Here is a 10,625-nt window from a genome sequence, read left to right on the forward strand (position 1 = left end):
GAATTCGCTGTACTAAAATAAAAGCCAAGCATTGAAAATCATTAACTTAACCACATTAATCCAGTGGTCAACTCTGTTACTCATCTCTGAAGTGTTCTTCAATGGTTTCACACCAAAATTGAAGTCAACACCCAGTCCCAGAGTATACCTGTAACTTCTTAACTATTCAATCCAAGAAGCTTAAGTCATGTTCGACTTTCAGTTTAAATATTGTCACGCATTTTTTCTTAGAAAATGTTAATTATAATAGTAGAGTTTATACGAAATAGGTTCAATAAAACTCTCAGTTCTTTCCTCTCGGCTCTCGGCACATGTTAAAAATAAAAAATAAAAACACAAATAAAAATAATAATAATTAAAAAAATAAAAAAAATAATAATAATAACAATAATGAAAAGAAAAACAACAACAACAACAATAAGGGTCCTATTTCTCTTGGTTAACTACTAATAAATACTTCCTAAAGAATAATAGGTACATGATATTCTATCTATTACCCTCATGTGCGTCCATAGAACCCAAGTCCTTTCCATGGTGCAGATCCCGAGTCTGTGACCACCTGAGAGGGTGTGACCTCGGCTTTTTCGAGATCCAATTGTATTTATTTACTTTGTCTCTCATTTTTTATTCTTTTATTTTTTTTGTTTTTTTTTGAAAACTTGAAGTTGAAAACTAAACTAAAAATCCAACAATTTTGACGGTCAAACTTGAGTTTTTATATAGCAATACTCAAATAAATGTCCATGACTGAACCTTTCAAGAAATCATGAGATATTCAAATTATCTTCGGAATAAAAAAATTGGTACAGGAGCACACGGTCGGTTTACCATTCGGAGCTTGCAGCAGATCCAATTCTCAACAGGCATTCTCGCAGCAAAAGTTTCAACAGCCTCCAATTCCTCCCTGCACATATAAAAACATCAGTGTTTGTGAAAAGTATGTCTGTTAGTTACGTAATGTTATACAATATACATATAATAAAAGTGGCAGCCTAGTGCACAAGTATCCTGCGTTACTCGCAGAAAGGTCACATCCAAAGGGTATAAAGTAAGCAGCCTAACCTGATAATTACATCAATGAATGTTTCCACTGCATGAACATGTGACTTTAAGGTCACACGGAGACAACTTATTTGTTGCTCCAAGGCTCTCTTTCTGAATATATTATACATATAAGTCCATGTTATAGATGAATGAGCATTCTACTTATTGCAGAAAGAACAATAACTATTCCCTCTCTTTCCCAAAAAAAAAAAAAAAAACTATTGCCTTCTCCTAAATGCATTGTCAAAATATATTAATTTTTCAAAGAATTTACAAAGTGAAAAACACTGTTTTGGGAACGAAGGAATAACATGTAAAGAGAGGAGAACCAAATAATGAGAAGTGAAGCGATGGTAATGACTAAAGGGCGAATAAGCATTGTTTAAGGCCAAGCAACATATTTTGTTCATGTAATTTTTTTTTCATACAAGAATTATTTAAGAGTTTTGTTAATCAATTCTCAAATTTTTTAAGAATACTAGTTAAGAAAACCAAGAGTAGGAAATGTTTAACAAAAATAGTAAGATTTTTAAGCTAAGGCATTGAATAGTTGGAAAATTCAAGAGTTCCCACTACTATCTTTTAAGCAGACCATTAGAGTAAGGACACTCGTTGGCTGATGAGGTTCCAAGGTTCCATCATTAGGTACCGAAAGAACCTCACCAGTCATCACATGCGAACGCGACCTGCAAGTTTGCAGTATTACAGTAGATACCGAGCAGACCCCATAACAGTCCCACTGCTACCTATAGTAGAGTGGCAAAAGCACTAAGAAAATCCAAAAACCAAATTGTTGACCCAGTGAAACTGAATTAATCCCACAAGGTATTGAAACTTCAAAGCCGGTGCTAAAAATACATGTCCATGGATACTTTTACAATCTAAGGTAATGAACAGTGGATGAGACTAAAAAGAGAATTTATAAAAAGATTATCTAGTCAAAATCACTACTGAAATTTTTCGAGGAAGCAGAGCAGATGGCTGCGCTTGTCAAACATTAATTGAACTTAATTACTTCAAAATAACTTAACTATTGGTTATTGAAATGCTCAAGACTTCGCCGAAGCGAATCATGCTTCAGATAGACAGATACAGTTAAGATATTGATGCCAAATTAGCATATTGTGCGTTACAAAAAAATTCAACATGGAAACAAACTATAGAGACAGGAATATTACCGTCCACCAGGGTGCCCAACATAGACCACAATACTGATAAGCCCTCCTGGCATTAGAATTCTCTCTGCAGCTTCCAGTGCCAGAAACGTTGTTTCTGGCCTTGTTATTATTTCTTTTTTGCCACCAGGAAGATAACCCAAGTTGAAGCCAACAAGCCTAAAAGGAAGTATTGTGGCACATTAAGATAGAGCTCACAGCTTTAAAAGTGACCACCATGATGAGTGCTTCTAAAACATGGTAAGTACATAAGTGGACTTGATATTCAAGATTACACATTAATAATATTCAGTTCAAGAACACAACACTGATAAACCAAAAGTTCCTTTCACATCTCATGGAAAAAATGAGAAAACACTAATGAAATTTGAACCTCCCTTCCCTTTTGGATACAATGACAGTAATGAGATTTGAACCTAGGATCTTATGCATACAACATAAATCCCACACCATTAGACCCCTCATGGTGCCCTTTTTTTAATATCTTTTTTCTTATAATACTATTCATCAGTTCCTTATCTCAACCCACCACCATTAGGATCACCACTTCATTGGTGGCAGCGCAACTTTGTCAAAACTATCCCCCTTTCTTTCACAATTAGTGAGACCACATCATCAATAAAGAAAACGAATATATCTGTTTATATTATTTTATTTGTCTCTCCTCTTCAATGCTGAAGTTAGGAATACTAAAAGTAACAAAAGTACAATACTTGGATTGGGTTTGAAAAAGTACTTGATACAGTGACTATCATAATAGTTATTGATGAAGAAAACCTATGTATAATATATTGGTTAAATAGCATGAGGCTTTTCAAATACTAGCATTTGCAAAGTGACAGTAGAACACTTTGAATAGATTAAGATTCAATGGTTGACATAGCTTCTTCATTTACCAACCCAAATCTGATGAAGTGCATGCTAGGATGGCTATCATTATGGTAGCTACGGTAGCTATACAACTTTGGCAACCCTTTAAAAATGTTGCTAAAATTAACGTCATGCTTTTTATATTTTTGCAACATTTTTTCCTTTTAAGTTTTAAACTAAAAAGTGTTTTCAAATATTTGAAGAGTATTACTTAAATTTTAATAGCACTTTTTAAATGTTGCCAAAATTGTAAATCTACCATAGCCACCATATTGATAGCCACCATAGACTCTACCATCCAAAAATGCTTGTGGAAATAGTATGATCTAAAAAATATTTATATATTTCGTTGTGTTCAAATTTTGAGATAGATTTGCTTAGTCTTGATAGGATTCATTCAAATGAGACCAACTTGGACTTAAGGCTAAAATTTAGTGTGTGTATGTGAGGTGCTGGTTTGGTGGCGTAGAAAAAGAAGCAAAGGATTTGCAGAGTAATTAGGAATTCATTTCACAAACACAACCTATTGAATGAAGTATTTTAGATTTTGGTGATTACAATTAAACTAATTCAATTACATCGACTGTTTAGAACCATTAGTTTCTAAACACAAAATGTGAACATAGGAATTGAGTTTAGGGAAAGTGAGTACCTCACTAAGGCATTCCTTGGAACCACTTCTTCCATTTTACTATGACAGATGTTGACTAGCTTGACAAGTTGTCTCTGCATATATTTTGCAATTAGTTACATAGTAGATCATAATTTTTGCTAAATTAATTACATTGAAATTAAAAGTATTAAATACTTAAATAACATACAGTCATACCCTACAAAAGAATTTCAAATATAATAATAAAAGAAAAGCACATAAAACTGAGACCGAATAATTTGAAGCAGCACCAAAAGTTATCTGGACAAATTTGTCTGTATAATATAGCCTTTTTTTTTTGGATGAAATATAGCCAACTTATTTATACCAGAGCTGAAAATACTTTATACTTATTTTCAGTTCTCACCTCATCCGGATTTAGTGATTCTTCAAGCAAGATAGAAGTATTATCTAAAGCATCTTTCTGAATATCCAATGCATATACATAACCTTTTCGAGAATCATCAGCAACCAAGTTGAGCATTGCCAAGGTGTCAAAGCCGTTGCCACAAGTGGCATCTAGGACTGTGTCTCCCTTCTGGACAACATGTTTCCATACCCTGGAACGAAGAATGAATGGTAAGTAGCTGAAGTAACAAAATTTATGCCATAGGGTTGCAAGTTGCAAAGTGAAAACAATACAATAGGCATACCACGAGAGTCCTTTAACAAGCAATGTTCATGATTACTTTCTAGCTAAAACCTAAGCTCCACTATAAGCTAAATAACAGTAGCACTCAAAAGTGGAATAAATAGAATGCTTCTGCAAATTATTAGATTAGTTTATGCAAGTGGAGCATTTGATCAACTTCAAGCATATTAGAGATATTAGTAGATTAGTTCGTTAGCTAGAAACTTGTTCTACTTCATATGCTATAAAATATAAATGGTTTGCTTCACTTGTAGTGCACACGTTTCCTCATTTTATCAATGTTAAGTATCTAAGGAAAGTGGGAAACCACACCTTAAAGGCTAGCTATTAAGAGAGAAGAACCACTCTCTTTAAATATAACATCAACCATCCCATACTACCTGACTTGGGACTTTGGGCACCCCATAATACCCAAGTCCCTAGCAATCAATTTCATATTTTCCAATTTGCACTTAGTCTTAGCTCTTTATTTTCAGTACCAACCAATAAAAAGTCTGCATATCTATTACATTGAAATAAAAAAGTCATGGTTTTGCACTTTTGCATAATTCTTTTTTATTGCAAAATTCAAATAGAGCTGATATGGTATGAGAGAGAAATCAATACAGCATATATTGGGTGATGATATTACCATTACTATTTTAAATAATGTCACTCCACTCCATACATGATTTTCTTGTATTGTATGTTTGCATTAATTTATAAAAAAAGGAGTGGCATTATCAAAATAGGAGTATCAATATGTATTCTCCGTATATTAAAAGTTGAGACTTTTAGACTCACCATTTTCCACAAAGAAACAATATCAACTAAAAATTGAATACTTAAAAGGCAAACACATAAGTACAGTTTTTTCCATAATCAATAAGCAGAGCAATTGGAGGAATTTATAAAATTTGTGATACAATATCGACTTTTAATTATAGAAAAACATATTAGCTCCCTTAGTATACACTTGGTTAGTGGGGACAGGAACAAGAAATAGAAAAATGTGTTTCCCTTCACCATCTAAGGACACAAAAAACATTATTTTCTACATAAACACTTTTTTTTTTACATTTATCGAGAATCAAATCGAAATAACTGAAGAAAAATAAAAGAATTCTTTTTTGCAAGTTTGAAAAATCTCTTACTGGAAAGCCACAACAATTGCACCTATGAAAGCAGCTAAGAGAATTATTGAAATTAGCTCAAATGGAAGAAAAAAATCTGTTGATAAATGAACTCCAATTTATTGACTAGTAACGGATTCTGACTTCTGAGGAGGGAGGGACTATACTGATTGATTAAATTGCATACCCCGCATGCCCATTAACATATAAATTCAATCACTCGTAATATCACATTAGAAAAAATGGTTATTTTCCCCATTGTTCATCAAAAGAACGGATATGATTGAAACATATCCGTAAATACCATAAACATATAAATGAAATGATGCAAATCACCAAGTTAGGTCCCTAAAGATTTTTTTGCGGACAATTATTCCATTCGAAAATATTGAACCTAACCCGTGGACCCCAATGATAAAAGAACAACATTCGACATACATGTGAGCAAGGTCTGTTGCCTTCTTCTTGCCACACAGATAGCTCACCAAAGTATCATCCATTCCTGAAAACAAAGGCACAATATTATGCAACTGAGTTCCCACATATTTCAACTTGAATATATAATTGAAATTAAAAAGAAAAACGGTTACCAAAAAGAGGAGAATGTTTTGGCGAAGCAGAAGGAGGAGAAGATTGAAGGGTATTGGCCTCAGAAATGAAGTCATTTTGCCTAGAGGGTTTCGCGCAGCAACAAAAGGTGTTGATCCTTTGAGGGGGAATGGCCAAGAGATTGCGGGGAGAGCATATTGTAAGAGAAGTGAAGCAGAATCTAAGGGATGACATCAGTCACACTTAATCTTACTTACAAAGTTCAAACCAATGTAATTTGAATATTTTTAAATCCAAACCCGAAATAAAACAAAATTTACTCGAGTAAACCAATTTTTCTAACAACCGGACCACCAATTGAATCGTCCGGTCACTCAAATCAAATGATCTGCTGTGTAAGCTTTTGAAAATCGAGTCGATCGTTTTTGTTATTGGTTTATTAATTTAAAAATTCAATTAGTTTAATTATAGTTTAACTGAAAATCTGAAATAATCGAATTATAATAGAATAATTTATAAAATTATAAATAAATTTATAAAAATATAAATAAACGTTAATATAAATTTTAAAATTTATAAATTAAAAATATAAAATTGAATAAAATTTTATAATTTTATGTAAGTACAACACAAGAATTAAATAAAAAAAAACAAATATCAAAATTTATATATGTATATAAGTATACTATAGAATAATAAATAATAGATAAAAAAAATTATTAGTTTAATTGTATCTTAATTTGTAAATATTTGCTTGAAAAATAAATATATTTTATATCTTTTAATTTTTAATATATTTATTTTAAATTAGATGTATTATATTAATTTATTATATAAAAAAATATTAAAAAGACAAATGAGCTTTTTTATCGACAGAGTTACTACAAAAAAATAAGCTTTTTGCCATGCTTTTAAAGCGTGCTAAAAAAGTGTGAAAAAGCGTGCTGATAGTTTTTTGTCACGCTTTTTGTCGATCTATTGGCATGTTTTCTTTTTATCCACGCTTTCATCTATTGCCACGCTTAAAAGCGTGGCCGTATGTATAACTCTATAGCTACGCTTTAAAAGCATACCAAAAAGTGTACATATAGCCATGCTTTTGAAGCGTGCCTAGAAGGTTTGTTTTGGCTACGCTTCTAAAGCGAGCCGATAGGGGTAGATATGGCTCCACTTTTTAAGTGTGCCAATAGGGTAATATATGGCTACGCTTGGTAAACGTGGCTGTTGATGACAAGAAGATACGGCTATGCTTACAAAGCGTACCAATAGATGAGGATATGGCTATACTTTTAAAGCGTGCACGCTTTAAAAGCGTACCGAAAAGTGAAAGATATGGCTACGCTTTTAAAACGTGCCAATAGTAAAAGATATGATATCGCTTTTGAAGCGTGCCAATAGTGAAGAAACATGATCCTATTGCCACGCTTTTAAAGCGTGCCTATATCCCTATCATCAAAAAAGAAAATCTGGCATATGCTTTTACCCATACTCTAATGCACTCCAAAAATAATAAAAAAACATTGACAAAAATATGTGAATATCATTTAAAAAAATTAATTAATAAAAATTAGTATTACATTAATAAAATTCAAACCAAAGTAGTTATAAAATACATTGGGCTAAAAAATATCAATACATATAAAACTTATTAAAAGTTATTAACTTATTCTATCTCTTTGTCATTTTTGTGTAAAAAATAAAAAAAATTAAAAACTAAATATCAATAATCCAAACATAATGGCAAAAACTCATGCTGCTGAATCTTGTAGCTCACACCATTGTGCTTTAGAAAAAGGAGATAGCCCTCTTAGAAGAACTTCTATAATTTTTGTAGCGCTTGAGGATTTTATATTCTTCATGCATGAATATCAATGCAGTTTCTTTACTTCCCGTTCTTCTTACCTGCAACAAGTTTAAAAGAAATGCCATGAAAACACACTCAACCATTTTATCTTCATTTAATAATGATTTCAAAAAGTCTAAGCACAACTACACAAAACATAATGCAGTTTTGTATTGTAACTATCAGCTTGAAAATGCTGTTATACCTTAAATTGCATAAAGTCTCAGTAAGGATGCATAAATTGCATAAAGCTAAAACAAAACAATGTTTGATCCATTTATACTCTTGAGAAAAACAAAATTACTCTTTGAAGTCAAATAATTGCCTAGCGTATAGCATTACAAGTTCCAAATTTCATATAGATCAGATACTATAAATCACCTATAAACAGTTTGTAAAATATATTTATATATAAATATATATAATGTAGAAACTGATCAGATACTACATTATGACCAGTTTGTAAAATATAATCAGAAACCTATAAACAATAATGAAATATTAGATACGATCTATATTCATTAGAGACAAGCTGTTTTGAGATATCCATATTACTCTGCTGTTGACACAACACCTCAAGCACATCATTACCGATTCAGAACCATCCTTAATGCATGCATATACTCGTACATTAGTAATAGAACTAGTAATAGAACTATTAATTATTAATATTATAATAATAGAATATCTTTTTTCTACTTAAGCAATGACTTAAGGATAACACGACTAAAGATAACAAGCTGCAAGCAATGATGTCAGTGCATTGGAAAATTAAATGTAGGCCACTAGAAATATTGATTTTAATTCCGAAATTTTCAAGTAATCCATGAAATAGATAAGATAAGCAAGGAAGGTCGACCAAATATTCAATTACTGGATGTGAGCAAGCAAAAATAAAAAATAAGAATAAAATGGCATAAGTATAATTAATATGTCAAAGGGAGAAATTCCTACGTAACGTTGGGGATTTGAGTTGAAAAGGAATCAAATGAAAGCCAAAAACATGTGTTTGTTTCCTTTTGGATTGCGTGGTTTTACTGGTTTGTATTTAATGAACCAAAAACCAAAGCAAAGGGTTGCTGGAATTGGAGAGGGACCTACGCTCACACTGTCACACATTACCCCCACTTGATCACATGCACCGTCCAAACTCCCTGTACTCCATGTCAATTTCTTCAAGGGTCTCTATGTGCTCACTCACAAAGCTGAGATACAAGGAGGAGGAGTGTCTTTTACTCTTAAGGCTATTTCACAACTTTCAACAGTGTCTAATGCAAAACACAATTAAAATTTAAAACCGGGTAAAAGTCCAAAAATAATGTACCTCACTGGAACAGCTAAAAGACTCCTCACACCTTTCTGACCAAGCTCAACGAGAGTTTCATCTGTATATGGTTTCAACCACTGTACCAGGCCCACTCGACTCTGGAAATTCATCCAACAATTCCATAAGAAACAGAGGCTCTAAAAGGTAAGCCAACAATTCAGCAATTAAAAAGCAAGTTAATGAGGTCCAAACTAACCTGATAAGCAAGAGTGTGCTTATTGTTAATTCCTCTAGCTTTCAACTCCTGCATAATCAGATTTACCATCACTTTGTGCACTGATAAAAATAATAATAGCAGTAAGTAGAAGCAGAAGTAAAAGTATTGATATGAGGTGCTCCATTAAGTAGAAGCAGAAGTAAAAGTATTGATATAGTGTATATGGGGCTTTTGCAAATATTAGGTTATTTGAGTGTTTGAGAAAAAGGTATACAGGAACCATATCATAGATATTCTACAGCTATTCCAGGGTTGTGAAAGTAACTCATCTGACTATATTCTGTGATCAAATAATAAATAAAAGGGGGAAATAGAGACAATGGGATGAAATTTACAATAACAACTTCAGCTTGCAATTATTTGATATAATCAGAATAAAAGTATGCCTTTATAATATAGAGAACTAAATTTCCAATTTAAAAGAAGCAAATGATATTATGTTTACACATAACAGTTAATAACATGATACATTCTAAAGAAAAACAGAAACTTAGACTCTTACTATGGCAAGTAATTACCACATCCCAACTTGCCTCTTCACTTCAAAAAGGATACAAAGCAAACAGGACAAAGAAGAAACATATAAAGAGAAGATTTATTAGTGTCACTATTATTACCCTTAGCCAATGTTGAATACAAAGGACATGCGAACCAAATAGTACCATTCTGTATCTGTGAGATCCTCCGGAGACAGTGCTGCTGAACGCCTTTTGGTTTGAGGGCTGGCTTCTACAGCTTTGAGGGACTTGTATAACTCCCGAAGCTGCTCACTCCGCTGTAACCCTATCTGATCAAAATTGAGTTCCACTCCTTGTCTTAATGTCTCCATCGTAATATCCTTCCCCCCAACTCAACACCCTGCTAAATGGGCACCATGAATAGAAAGAAATTGATTTTGAATAGTAGTATTATTGAATTGTGGTGTTGTCTAAGAAGCCATTGTATTGAGTTGTTCATATTAGAGAAGAAGAAGAAGAAACAAGTCATGATGTATCTCGTCATATGAAGTCCATTGAGGTATTTTCACAAACAACACATATTCAAGAAACAGAAAATGAAAAAAAAATCACAAAACAGAACTGAAATTCAAGGAAACAGTTAGTTAGAAGTTAGTACCCGGGTTGGGTAGATGAAGTAGACCAGAATATTGCATAGCTCTACTGGATGCTTCTCACAGACAAAGC

At 32.6% G+C, this 10,625-nt stretch overlaps 2 protein-coding genes across 3 annotated transcripts; both read right to left on the reverse strand.

Moving 5' to 3' along the window:
• Window positions 1-692: 692 nt before the first annotated feature.
• LOC107614427 (S-adenosyl-L-methionine-dependent methyltransferases superfamily protein) lies at window positions 693-6,429 on the reverse strand. 2 transcript variants are annotated; one of them, XM_021109557.2, is made up of 7 exons: window positions 6,096-6,429; window positions 5,944-6,007; window positions 4,109-4,301; window positions 3,742-3,815; window positions 2,223-2,378; window positions 1,063-1,155; window positions 693-904 (listed from the first exon to the last, which is right to left on the reverse strand). In XM_021109557.2, exons 1-7 carry the CDS (start codon window positions 6,286-6,288, stop codon window positions 781-783), a joined length of 897 nt encoding a protein of 298 aa, XP_020965216.1. In that variant the 5' UTR covers window positions 6,289-6,429; the 3' UTR covers window positions 693-780. The 2 variants fall into 2 exon arrangements, with proteins under 2 accessions (XP_020965216.1, XP_016172125.1); XM_016316639.3 differs by lacking the exon at window positions 1,063-1,155 and having other exon boundaries at window positions 6,096-6,423.
• A 2,600-nt stretch (window positions 6,430-9,029) lies between these two features.
• On the reverse strand, window positions 9,030-10,106 carry LOC107614381 (ferrochelatase-2, chloroplastic-like). The gene is made up of 4 exons (XM_088495232.1): window positions 10,059-10,106; window positions 9,421-9,468; window positions 9,222-9,322; window positions 9,030-9,102 (listed from the first exon to the last, which is right to left on the reverse strand). The coding sequence occupies exons 1-4, from the start codon at window positions 10,104-10,106 to the stop codon at window positions 9,030-9,032; spliced, it is 270 nt and encodes an 89-aa protein (XP_088351358.1).
• Window positions 10,107-10,625: the final 519 nt, after the last annotated feature.

The sequence above is a fragment of the Arachis ipaensis genome, chromosome B8 (genome assembly GCF_059453495.1).
Source record: "Arachis ipaensis isolate K30076 ecotype BB chromosome B8, ASM5945349v1, whole genome shotgun sequence".
NCBI classification, from domain to species: Eukaryota; Viridiplantae; Streptophyta; class Magnoliopsida; order Fabales; family Fabaceae; genus Arachis; species Arachis ipaensis.